Below are 23,909 nucleotides of genomic sequence, written 5' to 3' on the forward strand. Positions count from 1 at the left end.
TGGCTGTCTGGGAACTCAAGACTGGCTGTGTTGTAAATGAAAAAACTTCACGGTTCTGGATATACAACCTTCACAGTGAAGTCATAACTGAAACTATCCTCATGACATTTTTATCCACAAAAAAAATAAAATAAAATAAAAAAAAAATCAAAGCTACATTTTCATACAATCTTGGTTTGTAAAAATTCCTATAAAAAAAATATCACCCTTGGCTGAAATTTTTTGCCTTTATTAAAGAAGATGGATATCAAAAAGTCTCAGCCCCGCACCTAAAGTTTGCTTAGTTGTAAGTTATAAAGATACAAATTTGTCTATTAATTCACTCATTTTATTATTTAGAAAATAAAATATTGCATATAGTAATAGGACTTTTATCTATGGTGTTTTCTCTATAAAAGTAAGGCTGACTAGTTGCTTGACAATCAGCTACTGACTATATATATATATATATAAAAACATAAAAAACATGTGTCTTAAATATTAAATCGTGTTAAAATTACCCCATACTGATAACTGATCTAAGAAGCCACTGTGGTTTCGCAGACCCATATCTTGAAAAAATTTTGACTGAGGAACTTACACAAGAGCTGGTAATGACTCTTGAAGGAGACCATACTGTCTGCAAATAAGTTGTTTGTTTTTTTAATAAAATGCAAACTGTGAATTTACATGGTAAATAACATCAGCTCCAAAAAAGCCAGTATGATCTACTATGTACATGAAGCAAGGTGTCAAAAATATTTAATATCTATTTACATATACTAGCAACCATGCCACCCATCCGTGAGACAATTTTAATGAGGCCAGAACAAACAAGCCACAGGCCATATTATGTAATCTTAAAAATGGGATTTCACTCTACAAAGGCAAGAATATTCAGAATGAGAGCCAAAATGTATCTAGCCACCAAGGACTGTACTTTGGTATTGCAAATGCTTTAGAATCATATATAAATAGATTTTATATAGGGTGAACATATGTCCTGGTTTGCCTGGGACAGACCCAGATTTTGAACGTGAAAATTAAAATGAGAGTCTCAGAACTGCAGAGGTACGGGACGTAGTCTGGCAGGCAGGGGGAATGGCATGGTGTGCCAGGCAGCTCCACCTCCCCGCTGAACTGCACCTGCAGCTCTGCCCACTGATCTCCGCCATTGCCTGCAGCAGTGCCACTGGCTTGTGGGGGTGGACGGGGGTGTCCCAGATGTCCTGGATTTCTTTATGGTCATCCTAACCACATACCACTGGCACAGGGTGATTTAAGGACACCATGTTAGAGTTAACTTCACAGTTACGTGTAGTATGATAAATGTAGTACCAAAACATACATAGACCTTTGCATTTTAAGCCAAATTCCAATTCTTAGATATAATCTCATTTTCTGTAAATGAAGTAGTCTCCATATTCTGACTTATATACTATAATTTAATTTAACAATTTAAATCATTTGATAACTTTTATTAAATTTAAAAAGAACATAATGACAGATATTATGTATTTATCTCTGTGTGACTATATCATAGGCAATGACAGTGCAACCTGTTATTAAACACTTGCCCAATATATCCCATTAAGAATCTATTTTCAGTTTACCTGTAACTTTCCCAAATTTCAGCTACAGGTATTAGCTCCAGGCACATTTATTTAGAAATGTCATCCAAAACACTTTGGCCATTTAAAAAAAAAAAAAATCAGACTAGGAGAAAATGCATTGTTTTGCCCACATTAAAACATTCTTTTTTTGTTTTCACCTTTTCTTTCAGAAGCCTTACTGCTGCTATACTTTGAACTAAAGACTTGAGACATGGCAAGAAATGACCATTCTTCTGAGCTCTTCAGTTTACAGGTCACATGCTATTTCTTTCAGAAGACATAATTGCAACAGTGTAAGTAGCAGTGGGTGAGCGAGGCACCAGCTCTGAGCACCATCTTAAAGAGGGGGCAAGAATGGCAGCTCTTACTGATGATCCAGTCACTACAGCTGCCCAGGGCAGAAAATTTTCTAGTTTATCATAATGCATGAATAGGAAGCAGCTGAATTAAAAGTTCTTTAAACATGTTTCTCATGTATCCCCTCACAGATAGTAATACCAGTAAATGTGTTATTTTCATTTTGAGACTATAGTATTAATACAAATGTTTTTAGATACGAATAACTTGGGTAAAATTCTAAAATATCAAATTTTCTGTTGACTTTTAAATTTACATTAGGCTAAGAAGCTTATGAAAATGGAAACTGGATGCTTTTGAAAAGTGTACTGAGTAAGGCTATAACATTTTGGAACAGTCCATTGTTTAAAGCTGAATTTAACATGGCAGAGAGCCAAAGCAAAAAAAGCAACGATTCAAAAACCATGCCCAATTAGTGAAAACAAAATTCATATAAGCTTTTCTTCTTTTTTATTTAGAAAGAAAAAATAAAACTAATGTTTTTGTCTAGCAATCACTGACATGTATGGGGTGGTATCTTTTCTGAAAACAAATGTTTTTATAATCCCATCAAAATAAGCTTCTTCCTTTGGCCATAAGTACAAAGCCTACTGCTTGTTTGAGGCCATGTCTGTTTAAGGCAGTCACTGGACTTCAGACTTAGTAGAAGATGAAGCTTCAAAGACATCATCTTCAACACTTTCTTCTATCGGTTTCATTTTTGCTGAAGTTCTCATGTAGGGAGATGCTCGGCCTGCCGCAATTTCAAAGAAAAGAGAAAATTAAACTGAAATACACATACTGTTTTTATATATATGTGATAAAACAAATCTGGCAGGTCTGATGATCTGCCTGAACATTAAGAAATCTAAAGTAACACCAACTATACCAGGAACTGAGTATTTTCTCAGGGAAATGTAATGCATTTGACTTTGGTACTCAGTCTTCTAGATGTGAAGTACCAAAAGGAGATATAAATCATTATCACCTTTGAGGACCAAAAGTTTCAATCTATACTTAGGGAAAACTCCCTTTGAGTTTAACAGAAGTCTTGCCTGACTAAGACATATAAGATTGGGTTCTTGGCAGTACTGTAGTATTCAGTAATTTGCCTGAAAAAATAATGGTTGGGTGGAAGGAATAAAGCCCAAACAGTATTGGATCTATTACCAGCAGTCATAACAAAATTCTTAAATTCACTGGGAGAGATCTCAGCTGGAGTAAATGGTCATAGCTTCACTTCTTAAAAGATCATGAGATAAAATACACTAAATGGTAGGGTAACATTCAGTAGCTAAACAACTGCAATAAAAAGAAGAGGGGCATTAACAACTTTGGCCCTATAGCCAATAACTGAAATGGTTTCAGTGCTCTAAGAGTCTTCTGACAAAGCAACAATTCATAATGCTTTTTAAAACGGAGCACACAAAAGTCTTAAAACAGAATACACAATCAGACGTACCCAATTGTTTTGTCCAGAAAAACAAAACAAAACAAAACTTCAAGGTTTCACCTATATGAGCATTTATTGTACAGTGAAATTTTCACCCTGGAGATTTAATCACAAAATTGCCTTTAAAATTAGTCACCTAGGGATATTCCCATGGTCTGTTCAGAAAATTGTGTTTAGCTCCCTGTCTTCTTTGGATTCCCTCTCTAAAAGTTTAGCCCTACACTCACAACTGGAGTACAAGTATATAAACAGCTTGCATACAATGACTGAAAACAGTAAAAAAGTCTTTTAAAGATGAAAACATAATCCTAAAAGAAAAATGGCAAGCAGCACACGGTCATGACAGCCAGAGGGCATCTCAGTATATGTTGAGAATAAAAACATTTATCTTCAAAAATCCTTGCAGTTGTAACATATGGTTAGAAGTGACATTCTTGGTATAAAAATTACTTCGACCGATCACGTATGCAATAAAACTCAATTACTTTTACTACCATATCACCAGTGAGCTCTTGTCATGGTCCTGAACTCCCTGGTGCTACATATTGTACAAAGAACAAAGAAGTATTCTCTCCTCCCAAGGAGCTTGCATTCCAAGTATAATGTTTTTGTAATACAGTGTTCAGATTTACAGTTACACTCATGCAAACACTGATAGGTATTAATTAGTGGTTTTAGTGTATTAAATATTACATATTTTTTATGCAAACGTTTATGATTTTAACAAACTACTTAATTAGGTGTCATGCAGAGATAATTATGTATTTTATTAAACATGAGGCTTATTAAAGGCTGCTTTCATATACTTAGTTTAACAGGTAAAGTTTTGGGGTGCAGTTTAGTCCACGTAGATTTCTAAATCCAAAATCTGTGGGTATGGTTGTGGATTAGATATCCAAATGCCTAAACAGCAGATGCAAACTGTATGTATAAAAATGGCCACCTGATAATTTAGGCTGAAAGTTTCCATTTCTTTTTTAACTGCTTATATAAGTATAGATTATCTAAGATAATGCTCCATTGTTTCAGCTAGATGAACAAATTCCTTAGGGGGATCACCATCATGTTAAGGAAATTACTGATAATTCTAGGGCTGAGCAAAGATTGAGATGCTTTACCTTAGAAACATGGAGGCAGGAGCCTGCAGAACAGGGTTGGGAATCTGTCTTAATACTGTAAAATTGTTTGGCCCCAGTGAACGTCTTTGCTTTCTCCAAACACTGGAAAATCTCCAGGGCATGCTCCTAGCCTTTGTTAGCCAGATGTGCAAGAGCCTTGGCTCAGCCCTGAACCTGGGCCTCCCATACACTAGTCTCTTGCACTGTCTCCAGGTCCTAAAGTTCAAATGCCTATTAAAAAGGCATTTCCTGTGAAACCCTATCCCACTTTTTAACCACATTCTGAGTACTGCATATAAAAGTGCACATACTATGGTAACACCAATGAAAGCATTACCAAAAATAAATCCTTCTACATTCCTTCTTAGTTTAGAAAGTTGCAAATACAGAATTCAGAGAAATGAGCAAAGTGCTTGAATTAATTAAACCAGATACCAGACAACGGAGACTACAGCACCCTGCATAATAATTACTTTTAACCATCAGCATGCTTATTTCATAGTACTAAACACATTAAAAGATAAAATTAGCTGAAATTACATGTCTGCTCCAACCCAAATTATTTTGTACTTAACTTATATTTTGAAAAAGAGAAACATTAAATTTTCATTCACTAGAAAGTTGCGCGCAGATGGATCATATAGTTTAAGTCTAAGTATGAACACATCATGAACAAACCCCACTTTAATACCTTTTTGAGGATGTTGAGTTAATATATGATCTTATCAACAGAAAGCATCATGCTGCATACGACCCACTCCACAAGCATTATAGAACTCTTGTTGGTTATTTCCTTAACATAAGAGCAAACAGTTAGGGTTTATTTTAGTTAATTAAATTCAAAACACAGTTCTATTAATAAGTAGTTCTTTTTTATTATTATTATTATTATTATATTATTATTAAGTAGTTCTAGTAATAAGTATGTTTTCCTCCTTTCTGTTAAAACACTAGGAAAATACCCATAAACACATTTCTTAGAAATTAATTAAAGAGTTTGTATTTTGGTATACCACAGGAAAGCTATAATCTAAAGAAAAATACTTTTAACTCCATCAAAAGAAAAAATTTCAATTTTTGTAAGTATAAAGTACATGGGAGAGTAGGATTTCTCTACATTGTAATAATCAAATATAATACAAATCTATGTACTGGGAAGCTTTAGCCCACACAAGAACTTGTCACATAATAATGAGTTATAATTTATGCAGAGCCTTATTCAAAGAAACTCTCTTTTATTGCTGTCTCCTAAGGCAGAAGATATTTTTCCTGCTCCACTTCTCCATATATTCTGGGTTTTGTTTTTGTGTTTTACTAAAAAACTATGCTTCAGACTGAAAGGAACTGAAAATATTGGTGAAGTATGCCTTAACATGCATGTCCAACGTGTCACAACCCAAAGGTGTGATTTTTGTTTGTATGTGCTTCGGCACTGCTGAATTATTTCCCGCCACTTGTAGCTTTCTTTGCAGGGTGCATTTCTTAGCTGCAGAAGAGAGATGCATGCTGCAAGGAGTTCCTGCCATTTGTATTCAGATTCGTGCCCCACTATTGGTCAGTTCTAAATTATTCCTACGTGGCGGCTAGTGATTGGCTTGCTAGCCGTATAAGAGGCTTGAGTGGTTTCCACCCAAGTTGGAGGACTCCACGACTATCAGGAGGAAGAGAACTTCACATCTAGTGAAGATCTCCAAGCGCTGCGGAGCCTATCGGACCCAGCGTGTATCTCAAGAAGGCTATAGGGGTCTGATCAGCCTCTTGCCTCTCCCTGTCGCCGCCTGATCCCTCGACGTACCCTTCCCTGCGCGCAAAGTTCCACGGAGCCTAGCAAACTTCGTGTGAGTGAATCCAGAGCTCTACCCGGGGTTTGAGTCCTGCAGTTTTTTTTCTTCCCGTTGCCGAAACCCCATTGCGACGTACTCCTGAGGTTTCTGTTCATCTCCCGTCGCCGAAACCCCATTGCGACGTACTCTTATGTTCTGCAGGTTTGAGTTATTTGTTTTGTTTTGTAACCGCAACTCAAGCAAGTTTTCCTGCCTGCACCGCGACCATCTTCAGTGTAAGTAAAATAATCTTAAATCAACCACTAAGCGTCCGTGCCTAATTCTAGCGTGCCGCCTGTCTTCCCCGACCCGGAGTGTCCGGGCTGCTGGCCAAAGCCCGCCATGCGAAAAAAGGGCCTCGGACCACTCCCGGCCCTCACACAACGGAGTAAAAAAAACAACCAACACTTATTGATTATACTTCACACACAGAATCTGCTATATGGCTATTTAAAATGTAACAGTGGGAAGCTGAATGGCCACAATTTTGCTCATGTTGTTTTTGAAACCTGCAGATTCAACTGTGGTTCTCTATCAAACTAGCCTTCAGGCAGTGCTAATTTCCAACAGTGGAACTGTGTCATAAGAACACGTTATTTAGGAGTAACAGATTGCACAACTACTCCAGGCAAAGAGTTTAATTCCCTGGAAGCACTGCAGATCAATGAAACAACTAAGCCCCTTCTATCACTCTGGGATGCTCAGGCACCATGTTAATAAATAAGCAAAAAAAAAAATTGTTGGAAGAAATTATATTGAATAGAAGGAGTACAACAGATAAGAGGGCTTTACCAAGTAGTGTTAAACACCAGTTCACCTTATACAGAATAATACAATTATTTCTGAAATAGATGACCATTTAGATTGGTTTCTCCCAAAGCAGAAATACTGGTCTAAGCATTTTGCAGTTAGTTCTGCAAGAGAATTTCGGTTTTAGCTAATTGCTCGTGACCTTCTCTCAACTGCCCAAATACAATCATGCAATTTCTTTCTTAAACTGGAGAAGTAGTGACACGAGAGAGAATTCAGACATTAGTGTAGGTCAGTGCCAACAATCAGGCCTTTCTAGAAGATATATAAAAAGGGATATAAAGAAAAATAAATCTGACTTGCAACTAACACCAAAGGGTGCCTATACATGAGCAGAGACTGCTCTGACATGCTGTAATTCCCATGTGTCAGAGCAAACTCGATTAAATAGAGTCTGCTGGAACATGGCAATTACTGCACTCCAGCAGCCTCCTGTTTCTCGTATATGAGTATTCCCATGCTTCAAAATGGTGGTGGGGGAGCTTTACCTAAAGCTTGTTGAACACACCCCCACCACCATTTTGAAGTGCAGGGACACTGATACATGAGATGCTCCAGGTGCTTTAATTAGAGTGGCTCAATGCCCTGCCTCCACCCATGCACCAGGAAGAGCTGGGGCTGTGCTGGTTGCACAGTGGTGGCAGCACTGGGAGTGGTGCTACAGCAAAATGTGGGGTGGCTGCAGCCTGCTCCGTAGCCCCCACCCTAAGCCCAGTCTCCACCAAGAAGAGCCCAGCGCAGCCCCAACTCCAGCCCACCTGTCCCGCCCAAATCCGGGGGCAAATGCTCCCCCCTCCCCCCACCATGCCCGCCCCACCCCCACAATGAGCCACAGCTTCATCCTGTCCTGCCCTGCCCCGCCCTGCCCCAGATGGGCAGTGCCTGCATCTGCCCCTTACCTCAAATGAGGGGTGCTGATCTGCCCCCACCCCAGGTCCCTTCCCTCCCCCCTCCCCTTTTACAACAGACTTACGAGCTGCACGCAACTCTCCACACTGCCGGGCTCTGCTCCTTGCTGCCTGCATGTTGGGCATTGGGCTGATTTCTGATATAGCCAAATTTCTTTATATCAGTACTGATCCAATATTGGACCAATGTATGTATTATCATCACTGTCTCATAAATTGGTATTAGATATCTCAAAACTTTATTACAGCCTTTTGGTGTCAGTAGCTACCATTCAAAAATCAATATGCACCATCTCATAACTCATAATCATCTCATAATCCTATAGCTTGATAAAAAAGCTGACTAACAAAAAAAAGGTAATACACAAAGTGTTCCTGTTCTGCTTGCACTGAAGTCAATAGGAATTCTGCAATTATTAGAGAGGCTGCACCCAAAATGTATCTCTTGTTTTGGAGACTCACGAAGAGAAGATGCAGAGGAAGTCCCAAGAAGAAACTGCTGCAAACCATCCTCACTGTCACTTGAGCTAGCCATACTGTTTCTCATCTGCATCACAGAGAGCTGAGAGCAAAGACTTGGCTGCCGATCCATTTGCTTTGATGTCTGAATTAAAAAGAAAGAAAAAAGTTTAACATATACAAAGTGCATTTTAAAATAAGAAACAAATTAAAGCAACTCCTACTTCCTTACTAAACTCACTGGGTTCAAGTATGGCTATGAAAGTTGGAGGTGTGCTGAGCCAATGGCTTTCATACACAATACACTTAAATATAAATGATTTAAAATCAACATTTATAATTGTGATTTAAATCAGTAAGCAAAAGACCATGATTTAAATAAGTGATTTTTATGATTAACTAATGTTACAAACTGGCCCTTATTTTCCTAAATACAGATTAAATGCACCACATAAACACCAATCTTTCTTGATCTCAGGATCTTCTACTTGCTTCTGCTGAGGTGATTTTGGACTTAAATATTTATATTTACATTTTACATTCTTAAATATTACAGTATATCTCAATAATGTGTTAGGTGCGTGTATAAGAGAGCAATTAATGGCAATTATGACTCACTTCTATTACATTTTTAGTGTTTGCAAATTACTAAGTGTTTCTCATAAAATGGATAATGTATCATCAACTTCCCCACTAGTAATGAAGATACTTTCAAGAGCTAATACACATTTATAAAATGTACATTTGACAATGCATCCCATCCAGAGTGACATGTAAACTATCAAAATGAAGGGAAATTCTTTGACTGATGTCTTGGTTTACCTTGCCTAAGAAGGGCTTGTGTTTTAAGACCCAATTTTGAAAAAGAGAATTTAAAAAAAATTCTAACATTTAACTTAAATTGTTTTTGTAAACATAATAGACATATGTATGTTGAAATCAACAGGGATTAGGTCCCTAAATTACTTTGCATAACTGGACCTAAGAGTGTAATCTTGTAGCTCTTGCTAGGTCTGATGCAGCAGGGAGCAGTATAGGCACTGCTATATTGCTACAAAATGCTGCAAAATTTTTCCTCAAACTATTCTTGCTAGTCTATATGGAACCAAAATACAGAAAAACCACTGCTGCTAATACTTGCAGAGGGAAACCCACTGTACAGTATCAGTAGCTGGTTTTCATTGTGGACTATTTCCCATTAAGTTCACAACTTTGATCACAGCAATTGTAATATGACCCATTTAGGAGATATTTTCTTTTATGAACAAAGCTGATGAAAAGGACTCTCTCATCTAATAAATCAGAGTGGATTAAAAACATGAAATCAGATCTGAAAAGACTAACCAGCACTGTCATTCAACCTACTAATAATTGGAATATTTATGCAGTAGAAGGCAAATGCTACTTAAGTAAATTGTTTATTGAAACTCTGCAGTGACTACATAAACAAAAATCACCATAAACCATGTAAGGAGATGGAATGTAAGCCAAACAAGATATGAATGTCTGAATTTACACTAGAAACTAAATGGTTGGATTCCACAAAGACTGGTCTCCCAGACGTGTTGTAGCTGAAATGAGAACTGGTCTTACTAGTTACCTGAAAGGACTTTGGGTGCCTAAGTTTAAGACACAGGCAGACAAGGTTCTTTGGGTAAATGTGATATATTTTATTAGACCAACTAAATCGTTGGAAAAAATCATTCTTTGCAACTTTCAGGCACAAACAAGCTTCTTCAGGCACAGGGTGTCTGCTGGTGTTTTGTGTTCTCCTGGATGGAATAGAAGCCAATGTTAAAAATGCAGGTCTGTGAAAATGCAAATGCATGTCAGTGAGAATCAGAGGCCATGGGAGACAATAGGTGTGCAACAGGTGCGGGGGAAGGAGAGAATGTTGACCTGGTGACAATGTAGCTGGTCAACTGTAGAGAGGTTACCTGGGGTTAAGTTCAAGATAGGGATTCAAAAACAAAACAAACAAAAAAACAAACAAAAAACTAAACAAAAAAAACCAGGGCAGATATTGTTTAAACTTAGAAAGCACCTAAACTTGCTAGGTGCCTAGCGCCCACCTAAACCTGACCTGAATCCAGAAGATAAGTGACCCAGCCTCTACGTCCCTTGGGAGACCTGATCTGGGAAGTATGCTCAGAACATGCCTATCACACAGTATTGGGTTCTGGCCAAAGCACAGCAGTCCTGGCCAGTTTGGCTAGCAACAGAAGTTACATATAGACTGGTTTAAGTGATTAGAAACTGGTTTAAACCTGTAACAGAGCAGAAGCTCGGTGCACATAAACCAGTTTCAAAATGGTCAAAACCAGTTTGAGATAAACCTGGTTGAATGTAGTATCAGACTTAACTGATTTAGGTCAAATCGGTTTATGGAACTTCTGTCCCAGACCCCTTCCTGGTTTATGTTAAATCAGAGTCCCCCAGCATCCCAGCATGCTCTGCAGCTCTGGGTGGGGCTGTGCTCTCTGCTTCAGAGGAGGAGGGCTAGGCCTGCCCCACTGCTCCCTAGCTGGAGCACAGGGGGCCCAGCCAGACAACAGCCCCCCCTAAGGTGAAAGGGGCAGGGAAGAGGTTTATTCCCTCCTCCCTCCCCTGTCCCACCATCACAGACCTCAACCAGGGTCTGACAGGCAGAAGCACAGCAGTCCCTGCCAGCCATTTCTCCACTTGCTGCTCCAGTGCAGGGGTGTGGTCAGCCCCAGCAGTAGCCTCAAGTGAAATGGCCAGGAGGGGTTAATTCTCCCCTCCCTGTCCAACTGGGATGAACCTGAGCTGGGGTCTGCCTGGTGCTCCCCCCTCACTGCTGCAGCAGAAGGGGTGGGTGTATGGCCAGAGGCTGGCCAGCATGGCCCCCTGAGGCAAAGGGGGCAGGGAAGGGGTTTATTCCCCCCTCCGCCTCCTCTGCTCCTGGGGCACCACAGCCAGGGTCTGCCAGCTCTGACGGCTGCCTCCACTGATTGATCCGAGTAGGGTGAGTGGTGGAATAAGCTCCTTCCCAGGCGCCTGTGGTGGGGGGGGGAAACCCCCTCTCTGCCTCCTTCACCTAAGGGGGCCATACCAGCTGTCCTCTGGCCATGCCTCCATGGCCACCCCTGCTCTTCGAGTGGTGAGTGAACCTCCTGGGGCAGCAGCCCCTGTCATGGTTGCCTGGGAGCACAAGCCTCTTTCCAGTGGGGGTGGGGCCCACACTGCAGGTGGGAGCAGGGTAGGCAGAGCTGCTGCAGACTGCACAGGGCAAGCAGCAGCACTGGGGCTCGGAGCGGTGGCCATACCCCCCAGAACCCCCCTAGAGTCACTGCCACTTGCCCCACGGTCTGCGGTAGCTCTGCCCACCCCACTCCTGCCCGCAGTGCAGTCTCCCCACCGGAAAGAGGCTTGCACTCCTAGGAAACAATGACGGGGAATGCTGATCCATGAGGGTCGCTCCCCACTCACCACTCCAGTGGCAGGGGTGGGGGCACGGCCAGAGGCCGGCCAGCACGGCTACCTTAGGTGAAGAAGGCAGGGAGGGGGTTATTTCCCCCCTCCCTCCAGTGTCTGGTGGAGGGGGTAGGGAAGGAGCTTATTTTGCTGCTCACCCTGCCCAGGGAGTGATTGACTAAGCTGGCAGCTGGGGCTGGCAGACCCTGGCTACGGTCCCGATGAGGCTGAGGGGGCAAAAAAACTCCCTCTCTGTCCCCATTGCCTCAGGGGGCCATGCCCCTGGCCCTACAGCAGTGAGGGGGGAGCACCAGGGGGTTCCTGGCTTGGGTCCATGCCAGTGGGACAGGGAGGGGGGAATTAAACCCCTTCCCTGGCCAGTTCACTTGAGGTTACTGCCAGGGCTGGCCATGCCCTCCCCCACCCCCAGCACAGCTTCCCTGCAGCCAAGGCCATGCTCTAGTACCTTCTGGCTTTTGGCCTGATCCACTGCAGGCATGTGCCTGCATTTTCACTTTTAACTCGGGGATGTCTAGTCACTTGCAAATTAGTTCAATGTAGGCAGGTTAGACAAACCTGCAACGGTTGAATCAATTCAGGCTCTGGCTTTTTGAATGTCTGTCCCTAGCCCCTCACTCAAAAGCATAAGAGGAGAGAATGGTGACAGTGCCTACCTTTTATGTAACAATTTACACTCACCCAGGAAGTGAGAGAATTTAAACCCTCATTTGCCACCTTCCAGGAGAGTTCCCTAACCAGTAGGACTTATGCTAGGCTGGGTGGAGATACCTATCATCTTCACCATCTAATGTGGATGTGTCCACTCATTTGGCTCCTCAGGCTGGATCTGGACCAGTGTGCTTCTTGTGAGCCAGGTGATCTATTTTCAGTGGCAGGACTACAGCTTACCTGCACATTTCTGGAACCCAGGAGGTGAATGCTTCTGCCTTCTCCCCATTTTTCCCTTATTACTGATTCTAGTTGCCAATGATAACCAAAGACCCCAAATTCAGTGGCTGGCTAAGGGGTGAGGTGAGCAGCTGTGGCATTCACCCCCTGGGTTCAGAAGCCATGCCAGTCACCCCTACAGACTACAATTTAGCCCCTTACAGGTATGTACAGCCCACAGCCTGCTGGTTTCACAGCCGAGGGGGGAAAAGTACATTTTGGGGTGGGGCGGGGGGGCTTTGTGTGTTGGGGAGAGGACGTATGCATGAATTTCATATTTGAATAAGCAAGCTTAGGAAAAGAAAGATAGGCCACAGTCTAACTCAGGGGTGCTTTTGGCCTCACAGGCCAGATGAGTGGCACAGGGCCAGTGTGTGGGCCTTGTTGAGCCCTGTGTGCCAGCACTGGATCCTGGGACCAGGTGCCACTCCCTCCTACCACCACACGTAAGGATTGGGCTCTGGGGGGGCCCCTCTGGGTGCTGCCCCCTCTGAGCCCCCTACACTTGGATTGGACCCTGAGCCTCAGCACTGCTCCTGCATGCTGGGACTGGGGCCCAGGATGCAGGGCCCATCACCCTCCCCACCTGGCTCTACATGCTGGGATTGGGCACCTGATCTGGCATGCAGGGCCCAGAAATTTGGCAGCAGGGGAGTGGTGGCACCACTCCTTCCACCACTAAGTATCCAGACTTGTGGGGAGCCTGGATGATAAAGGCACTGCAGGCTGGATCTGGCTGTTGGACTGGGACTTGACCATCCCTGGTCTAAGTTAACAATATAGTAAATGTTAGAAAACCAAAGTCCAGCAACTTACCTTATCATTTAATGTTGGGTCATTTAATGAGTAGAGTTTGTTTGTGATGTCTTTACCAATAAGGTATCTGAATATTTCATACAGAAATGGTTCAGCTTCCAAAAAATATGTCAACCTTTCTCTGGACCAGCACAGGAACTTGCAGTTATCATCAGCAACAATGGTGACCTAAAAAAAAGGTGCGTGTACTGAATTAGCATCATGACACTGTTTGAAAACATGTCATACTGGCCATGTCTACACATGCGCTTAACTGCAGAGTAGACAAATTAGCCCCACAGTAAAGGGCCACTGTCTACATATTTGACAATATTAGGCTGCAGTAAATTAATCAACGCCACAGTAAATTAGTACTGTCAGAGACAGTACTGTGTTATGTCAGGGCAATTTACTGCAATTAATTGCATGTGTAGATGCTGACCATGGGTGTAAATTGCACCCGGTAAGCCCAGGCAGCTAGGGGCCAGACTCTTACCTGTCGCCAAGCCACAAGGCTTAGCACTTTCAGCACTCTCATGTCCCAGCCAGCTCCTCTGCCACTGCCACCCAGAGCCTGGAGATGACCCTGCTGTGCCTTCTCCCAGCTTGGTCCTGCTCTACCCCAGCTCAAATTGCTGCTGTCCTGGGCACATGTGTAAGTGCTGCACCAGAGAATAGTTTACTCCAGCTCAAACTGCTCCAGAGTTTACTGCTTCACATTAATTGCACATATGGCACCTACTGTATTTTATTTGGTTTTTCCACAAAAACAATTATTAAAACAATAACTGGCTTTTTATATCCCTTACTTAAAAGTACCTCCAAGTCTTAAATTTATTTAGGGGTTTTTTTTTTGTTTTGTTTCATTTCATTATTTAGGGACACAGGAAGGGTTTTCAGTTGAAATTTTAAAAAAGAAAAATGTAGGAAGATTTTTACAAGGTTAATAAGGATATAAATTGCTCATAAGGCCATGCCTGTAAACACATTTATAAATCGTTTTACTTATATAAGTAGCTCTACAGGTATATTTACTCATATTGCTTCTAAAAATAGGAACAATTGGTAGTTTTCAAAACTGGTATAATGAGAGAGATTTTAAAAGTTTTGAAATCTCATACAAATTATTACAGCCTGATTTTACCTAACTTTCTATAACTCAGGACTTTATAAACATAGTCTTCTAAGGAATCAGTTTGATCCATCAAGAATAGCACTGCTTAGGAGCTTTGGGATAAATCTGCATCCTCTTTTCAGAAACACCATTAGAAATACATAAAGTCTTGAGCAGTTCTGTCATATTGGTCAGCAGAGGGCAGTGGCACACAAATCAGCATAGTATAGGTTAGTGTCACATATTTCAATGGAATATTTGACAGAAACTTGCATGTAAAGAAGGAATGTTGTGGCTACTTCACTTGTATATAATATTTGCAAATCTTTTATCTCAAAAAAGAGATTTAAAGTTCAGGGGGTTAACAATGCTATCATATACTCTACAGAGATTTTAATCATTTTAATAATATTTTTAAGGACTCACACTTGAGAATAATACAGGCAGTCCTCGGACTTATGATACAAATGGTTCCTGAAAACAGTGTCTTAAGTCGAAACATTGGAATTCTGAACTGATTTTTCCCCATAGGAAACAATGTTGTAGATGGGGGATTGGCTCCTGAACTGAGGCCTGATACCCTGTTTTCACCAAAAATAACCCAGAATTTTGTAGTCAATCAATTATAGATGAGTAATATAGCTACATTAATGTATTTATATTGTAAATAGCAATCATATTGATTTGGAAGGAGTTCTTTGAGGTGACTTTGCTGGACTTTTGACAGCATCTTGGTTGGACTTTTTGAAGGGTTCTTGGCTAGATTCTTCTCAGGAGTCTTGGCTGCAGGTTCTTCTGGAGTCTTGTCTGCTTTCTTAAAGAAAGTGTCCAAGTAAGTTTGGACAGATGTTCTCCAGGGAGACGCAGCAACTTGTTTGCTGGCATGGCGTCACATCAGATAGTTTCATAGTAGCTAGAGTCAGGAGGGACCTGAACAGATTATCTAGCCTGACCCCCTGCCACAGGCAGGAACGAATGCTGGGTTCACAAGACCCCAGACAGGTGATTGTCTAACCTCTTTTTGAATTAACCCAAGGTAGGGGGGAGGACTACTTCCCTGGGAAGATGGTTCCAGGTTCTGGCCACCCTAACTGTGAAATGTTGCCTCCTGCTCTTTAACCTAAACCTATTCTCCATCAGCTTGTTACCATTGTTCCTCGGTGGTCCTGGGGAGAAAAGGGCTCTACCTATTTGCTGATGATCTCCCCTGATGAGCTTGTAGGCAGCCACCAGGTCCCCCCTCAGCCTCCTCTTGCTGAGGCTGAACAGGTTCAGGTCCCTCAGCCTCTCCTCATACAGCCTGTCCTGCTGCCCTCTCACCAAATGGGTGGCCCGCCTCTGAACTCTGTCCAGGCTGGCCACATCCTTTTTAAAGTGCGGTGCCCAGTACTGGACACAGTACTCCAATTGCAGCCTGACCAATTTCGCTTAGAGGGGGAGCATCATCTCTCTGGACCGGCTTGAGATCCATCTTTGGATGCATGACAAGGTATGGCTGGCCTTCTTGGCTGCGGTCTGGCATTGGCGGCTCATGTTCATCTTGGAGTCAATAATGACTCCAAGATCCCTTTCCACCTCTGTGTTTTCAAGAGGCGAACTTCCCAGCCTGTATGTATGCTGTGGATTCCTTCTCCCAAGGTGCAGCACCCTGCATTTGCCTACGTTGAACCCCATCCTATTCTCATCTGCCCACTTTTGTAGTCTGTCTAAATCTAGTTGCAGCCTCTCTCTCCCTTCAAGTGTGTCCACCTTGCCCCATATCTTAGTATCATCAACAAACTTGGACAATGTGCTTTCAACCCCCTCGTCCAAGTCACTGATGAAGATGTTAAACAGGGTGGGCCCAAGGACTGAGCCCTGGGGGACCCCACTGCTCACATCTCACCAGGTTGAGTACAACCCCTCCACCACTACTCTCTGGGTGCACCCCATCAGCCAGTTTTTTACCCATACAACTGTGTAGGCAACAATGCTACAGTTGCTTAATTTATTAATGAGAATGGGGTGAGAGACAGTGTCAAAGTCCTTCTTAAAGTCTAGAAAGACTATGTCCATGGTGACACCATCATCCAAGGATTTAGTTACCTGATCATAAAAGGCACTCAGGTTGGTCAGGCAGGACCTGCCTTTGATGAACCCATGCTGGCTGTCCCTGAGCATGATCTCCCCTGCTGGCCCCTCACAGATGTGCTCTTTGATGATCCTCTCCAAGATCTTCCCGAGGACCGAGATGAGGCTTACGGGCTTATAGTTACTTGGGTCCTCCTTCCTCCCTTTCTTAAAAATGGGGACCATATTAGCTAGTTTCCAATCCCTCGGCACCTGGCCAGATGACCACGAATGCTCGTACAGTTGGGCCAAGGGCTCCGGAATGACCCCTGCCAGCTTCCTCAACACCCTTGGGTGGAGGGCATCTGGACCTGCAGATTTAAAAATGTCCAGCCCTTCCAGAAGATACCTAACTACCTCTGCGCTGACCCAAGGCCTGTCAGAGCTATCCCCAAGACTGTCCTTACCTCTGGCAGGAGGGTTGTCCTCATGCCAAGAAAACAGGCAAAGAAACTGTTAAAAATGTTGGCTTTCTCATCTGGCATAGCCACAAGGTTACCATTTGAGTTTTGCAGGGGCCCTACATTGCCTGGTGCCCTCTTCTTGCTCCCAGTATACTTGAAAAAGGACTTTTTGTTGTCCTTAATCCTGGACGCAAGATCAAGCATTGTAAATTGAAACTGATGTCAAAAATTTGAAACAGGGTGTCAATTTAGAAATGCTGTAAGAGCGAAATGTTGCAACTCAAAACATTGTAAGTTGAGGACTGCCTGTATTCATTCATCAGTGTAGGCTATCTTATAGAGTGAAAAGATTAAATATATCTTGCATGAAGGTAGTTACAGAAAAAAAAATATTTAGGATTAAAGTGAAGGAAAACTATTATCTTCTTGTAAGATAAGAGAAGTTTTAGATGCCCAACCGAGTTCCCTTCAACAGTATTAATCAATAGCTGATTATCTTGTAACAAAAGTTGTACTGAGAGGACTAAGAGCAAACAGGATTTCTTTCTGGCATGGCAATGAATAGATCTTGACAAGCATCTTACCCTGGCATTATGCCTAGTTCTAGATTGGAACATATTACATCAATCACTGATTTTAGCTTCCCTACAGCAGTTAGCTCCTTTTCTGCCATGATAAGATTACGGGTATATCAAGTTCAGTCACAGTCCAGTAACCAATGCACATTCATAGTTAAGAATAACAACTTGTTATGGGACCAGCAAAACATCTAGGTGTTGCTCTTAATATTTGAACAGAACAACACTATCTCCTTAATATTTTTTTACCTGTGGCACACTAGTGCATAAATTACTTAGGGGTCCTTTATGTTGTTCAGAAGCAGAATATTTTGTTAGTGGAAATGATATTCCAGCTTAAGTGTCATTAAAAATACTAGATATATGTAATTTTATATTAAAATCCATCTTCCCTAATGTATTAAGAATGAGTACAGATTCAGCCAATACAAATGTGGTTCCTAAGGCAATTAATTAATTTCATTTTGAGATGATCGTCAAATTCATATTATGTCTTCATACTCATAATTTTTTTTTGTTTTTTAAACTATTACTATAAGTAATACCCAAGATTGCTGTAACTGAAACCAAAAAAGAAAGAAAGAAAAGATTATATTTATTTAACCTTTGTTAATACTTTGCTTACTATCTTATTGATACATATAAACCCCATTCCAACTGGTCTGTCCTGAATAAGGGAGCACTTTTTTTAAACGCAGAACAACAGTTTATGAACCATAGGGGAACACAGCTTTTAAAGAGCCAATACTGAGATCTGTCAATGAACAAATCAACAGAATTTTGCTATGAAGTACCTTGGCCAGGGTTATCTTTTAAATACCATTAAATATAAGAAATTTAGTAAAATCACATAAGCCAAATAATTCACTGCACATAAAATCGATTCTTTTAACATTTTCTTTTCGTTTATTTTCAGTGACAGCCAAACAAAAATGTACCTGGAATTTCTCACCCCGGTTCATCTGAGTTGATCGAAATTCAGGAGAATCTATAAAGGCACAGGGGTAAATATTATGCAGGAAATGCCCTCGATAAGAGACCTTCATTCTGGTGACAAAAAATACATTACAAACACTATTTGAAAATTTTGTAGTTAAATTATTTAAACCAAAATTTGAATATGACTATTGATAATGCAGACCTGGGAGAAGTCATCAAGACATCTATAGCTTGTGAAATGTTCACCAAGCACCTGATTTAGTCATTTGTCAAATAATATAAGTTTTGGCAAAATTCATATCGATTCCAATGGGAGCAGGATCGTATTCTAGTATATCCTGCAAACAGTGATGCTATTTGTAATAACATTAAAGTTGCTGTTAATTTAAAATTGCCTGACATACTGATATAATCCCCAAAAGGTCTGTGTTCAAGGCTAGAGTTCTAGAAATGATGAAGACCCAGAAGGCAATGTCCAACTACCAAAATACTACAACCACCAGAAGATTTCTAGTTATTTTGGGTATGATCTACATCCCCTTTCTCTATCAGTAATATTGGGAGACAATTAGCAAATAATGAATTCAACACCTAGGGAAAGAAAATAAATGATGGTATCACTGCTTGTTAGCAGGGACAGTGAGTTTAAACTCCATCAGAGCTCCTCAGAAGATCCATGACTACAATCTGGCTAAAGGAATTTATGAGTATTCACATTTCCTATTAGGGACCTGCAGTTTGGGTAGTGAATCTAGCTCCATTTCTTCATGTCTGTCTACACCAAGTCTGGCCTGACGCAGAGCACCGAGGTGCCCTGCTCTTAGAGGGGCAGAAACTGCCAGAGGAAAAGCTCTGGCAGTGCATAGGGAGCCCTAGCAGGGAATAGGAGCCCACCTGTGGGTTGCCAGGGCAACTGGAGGGAGCAAATGACCCACACCTGCCAGCGGTCAGCTGCCTGTAGGAGGCAGAGCCCGGCTCTTATAAAGCCCAGGGCTGAGGCCAGGCTGGCAGTTACCTGCCAGCAGCTCTCTCAGCCATGACACAAGAAGCAGTGAGAACTGCAAGTACTGCTTGAGCATAGTTACAGAAGGCAGCTCGGGAGGCTTGAGCCGTGGTGTTAAGTTATAGCCAGGCGGCTTCAATTTGTATTACAGCCTAGGGGCTTGTGGTTTTGCTTTGGCGTTGTTATTTATTACACCGGTGGTTTGGGTGAGGCTATAGGGGTTGGAGGAGGCCTCATTGGGGACTCACAACAGAGGGTGAGGACCCCAGCGCCCGAGTGGGCGCAGCATACTCATAGGGACCCACAGTGGTGTGGGGGCCCTAGCGCCAGTGAGGGCGCAGTATACTCAGGGGGAACCCACAGCGGCGTGTGGACCCTGGCGCCAGTGAGGGCGCAGTTTACGGGGTGCTTAGACCCCAGCCCCAGAGAGGGGGCGTTTGAGAAGCCCAAGTTGGGCACAACGAGCCCCAGGAAGGGGCAGCCTTTTTAAGAAGCCCCGTGCGGGCGTAGCAAGCCCCAGAGCGGGGCAACTATTGAGAAGCCCCAATGCGGGCGTGATGGCCCCAGGAAGGGGACAATATTTTAGAAGCCCAAGTATGGGTACAACGAGCCCCAGGGAGGGGGCACTATTGAGAAGGCCCCGAGAGAGGGTGACAGCATTGAGAAGCCCAGTGCGGGCGTGACGAGCCCCAGGAAGGAGGCAATACTTTAGAAGCCCAGGTGTGGGCGTGGAAAGCCCCAAGGAAGGGGGGCGGCATTTTAGAAGCCCAGGTGTGGGCTCGGAAAGCCCCAAGGAAGGGCATAGCAGGCCCCAGGAGGGGGCACTATTGAAAAGGCCCAGACAGGGGGCAACAGCGCAGACAAGGCCCAGAGAGAGGGCGACAGCGCAGCGAAGGCCCGGAGTGGGCAAGGAGAGCCCCAGGAGGGGGTGTCAGAGTACGTAGAGAGACAAACCAACGTCTATCCCATCTGCGAGGCTTGGGGCATGGCATCAGGGGTGGTTGGAGCCATGCATAGCCCATAAGGCTAGGGTGCCCCAAAGCACCCGTTTGTGCTGGACAAGACCCACGAGGGGTCCAGGAGTCTACGTGCCCAAGAGGGCACAAGGCAGCCTCCCAACTTAACTTAAGATCAAAGACGTGACGGGCGAGAATAGAGGGTGTCCTTGGGCCAACCTGACACGAAGAGGGGGCCTCAAGGAGATCACGGCCCTCCTGCAGGACCCTGCTGTGACATGGCCCTTCTCCACTCTCTTGTTTAAAATCTACCAGATGGCTGGATGTATTTTATTCTCAAATATGCTAAACTTCAGTATTAAAGCCTGAGTGAGCAAAGAAAACCATTTCTATCTGAACAAATATCTTTGGAGATTCTGGACAAATTATATTTTTAAAAGCATGAAAGTCCAACCCCTACTAAACTCAGTGGGCTCACATGATATATGTATATCGCACAATTTGGATTTAGAAAAAAAAAAGATTAATTGCAACGTACTGCAAACAACAACTTAAAAAAAACAAACAAAAAACCTTTCAATCCCCCCCCCCATCATCCAATACATAAGGATTATTTCCAAACCTAATACAGAGCCAAATACTTACTTCCCCTTTAACAGAATACTTAGTCGATCATCAACAGAGGTTTTATCTTCTGCAGCATATGCTTGACCTGTTTTTAAAGTCTGAATGTTGCAGAACTGTCCAGTTAATCTCTTAAACAGTTCTGGAGGCACATGGAGGGGTTCAAACATTCTCTTATAAAGACTACTGAGCTCTTTTTCAATTTTGATCTGGAATGGAATAGCAAAAATATTTTAAAAGGAAGATGGACCAGGAGATATAGGAGTGTAAGACTGGATTTCAATTATAGTTACTATATATAGTAACTATAAAAACTCAACATTTTCCAAAATAACGACACATGAAAAACTTCTAGGTTTTTTATGCTTAGGTCAGAAAAGAAAACCATGTGGCATCTGTTCACAAATGCTGTCTATTATATAATGACCACAGTATTTACTTAAAGCTAAAGCTTAGGACCATACTGCCATTTTATGGCTCCATCCCATACCAAAGGCATGTTAACTGATTTAACCAGAATAACTCTAGGTACCCACCCCTGTAGAAGTGAACAAAATTTGGATCAGGAGAAGAGGAAGAAATCAAGCCTCCTGTCTCTCTCACTCTGCATTCCAGCTTTGTTCCTTCTAAGGAGTGCCCATGATATGTTAGATTCACGTCTTGCATGCTGTGGGAAAGCATGGATTCAGAAAACCACTGCAAGTATATGTTAATGACAAAGAAAAAAGCCAATGCCAACTGAACATTCCATGCTCAGAGGACCACCAAAACTCAAGCAGAAGAGAAGAGGTGGAAGGGAAGCTGGTGGAAATATCAAGATGAGAAGTCTTTCCTGAATGAAAGTAGCTGAGAATGAGGCAACTTCTAGTGCCCTAGGCCCTTGATTAGTTAAAAAAACAAGGCAGGCTGAACAGAGGCCTTCATACTCGGTGGGCAAGAGTGAAATCAGAAAAAGGGAGTGAACAGCTCATGATAAAAAAGTTCAAAACAAGCATAGCAGAAGATAAGAAGTTGAAAAAAGAGAAAAAGGATAAATGGAAAGGACAGAAATAAGGGGGAAATTAATAAATCATTAGTTTAGGATTAAAATTTCTTATCATTTGTTCTATGTTTTATTGGATGTCACCATTAGAAATAGAACAAAAGGAAAGAGACAGGGCAGGTGCTGGGATGTATGTTCAGACAATAGTAGAAAGCGATGTTAGAAAGAGTGGAAATTTTAGTTGACTCTTGACTAGGGAGAGGGACAATGGTGAGAACACATTCCAGAAAAATAATGGGAATTTTTATTTGGAATTTGTGAAGTTGTATATTTCTGCCCTTCCTGTTCCTTATGTTACTTCCTGTCCTTGCAGTGATAGGAGATTGACAGCATCCTCATCCCCCTGCTTTATCTATGGCAAGTAACAGAAAAAATTTCATTTTTCAGGCATTATGCCTGGCAGTTGTGCATAAGGGTTGCTCCCAAAGGTTTAAAGAATAGGTTAGACAAACACTTGTTTAGGATAGCTTTGGAAGGGATAATCATGCCTTGAGCAGAGGGTTGGACTGGATGACTCTATATAAACATTTGAAGTTTTAGGTGCAGAATTCCACAGCTTCCGAGACAGTCCCTGAAATGGATCTCAATCCAAAAGCAACAATATAATTAGACTGGACTCACATGAATAAAACACAAGTAGAAGATATAAGGTTGGAGGTACAGTCTCAAGTTTGGCCTTTCCTGATTTTTGAGCATTTGTTTTTGCAACTTTAACATTTCTCTTGACACAGATCAGGGTACCAATTTTGAAAATACATATATGAAAGAAGTTTGGTATAGGAGTAGTCATATGGAAGTCAACAAGATAATTTACCAAACACTCACATTTAAGACAAGTTGGGTGTGTCTTGTACAAAGGCGCTTTACTGTGCAGTAGACTAATCTACTGCACAGTAAAGGGTAACCATTTACACGTGTGCAGCATTAACTGTGCAGTAGATTAGTCTACTATGGGGTTAGCTACTACTTGCAGTAACTACTGAATAGACTGCTGACCAGAAGCAAATTGCTCCCAGTCAGCTAAGACAGCAGGGGGTGGAAAAAAACCAAACAAACCTGTCCCTTCCCCTGGGTAGCTTCTTTCCAGCCCGCTGCCCTGGTCTGCTAATTGGGGCAGGGGGCTAAGGACCAGCAGCTGTGGTGGGGAGCATTTTCCCAGCCCCCTCCCCCAATCTGTTGATTGGGGCACTAGGCTGGGAAGCAGCTGTCCCAGAGGCAGGACAGCTTTTCCTACCCCTCAGAGACCAGGGCCTGACTCCGGTGCCCCGATTCATACCCTGGCTGCTGTAGGGGGGTACATCAGGGCTGGAATAGCCCTGCACTGAACTGCTCCTGTCCAAAGCAAATGTACTCCAAATGGGAACATGTGTAGATGCCCTGCCAGGGAATGTTTACTGCACAGTAAGCTTTCAGGGCATTAATTGCATGTGTAGATGTGCCTGCTTTTTCTCCCCAGTCAAAAA

The 23,909-nt window shown here is 42.4% G+C and overlaps 1 protein-coding gene across 4 annotated transcripts in view; it reads right to left on the reverse strand.

Moving 5' to 3' along the window:
• Positions 1-1,442: 1,442 nt before the first annotated feature.
• The window catches only part of LOC102570572 (blood vessel epicardial substance), a 98,538-nt gene continuing 76,071 nt past the window's right edge, over positions 1,443-23,909 (reverse strand). For 2 of the 4 annotated variants that reach the window (XM_014608491.3, XM_019499905.2), the window contains 5 exons: positions 21,426-21,613; positions 18,821-18,929; positions 13,699-13,866; positions 8,503-8,644; positions 1,443-2,682 (listed from right to left, as the gene is read on the reverse strand). In XM_014608491.3, coding sequence (XP_014463977.2) covers positions 2,573-2,682; positions 8,503-8,644; positions 13,699-13,866; positions 18,821-18,929; positions 21,426-21,613 — 717 coding nt within the window. In that variant the 3' untranslated portion in view covers positions 1,443-2,572. Of the gene's footprint in view, positions 2,683-5,190; positions 5,293-8,502; positions 10,272-13,698; positions 13,867-18,820; positions 18,930-21,425; positions 21,614-23,909 lie in introns of those variants that run through there. The other 2 variants (XM_059732445.1, XM_059732446.1) reach the window with 2 other exon arrangements.

This window comes from Alligator mississippiensis, chromosome 1, assembly GCF_030867095.1.
Source record: "Alligator mississippiensis isolate rAllMis1 chromosome 1, rAllMis1, whole genome shotgun sequence".
In the NCBI taxonomy this organism is placed as follows: domain Eukaryota; kingdom Metazoa; phylum Chordata; order Crocodylia; family Alligatoridae; genus Alligator; species Alligator mississippiensis.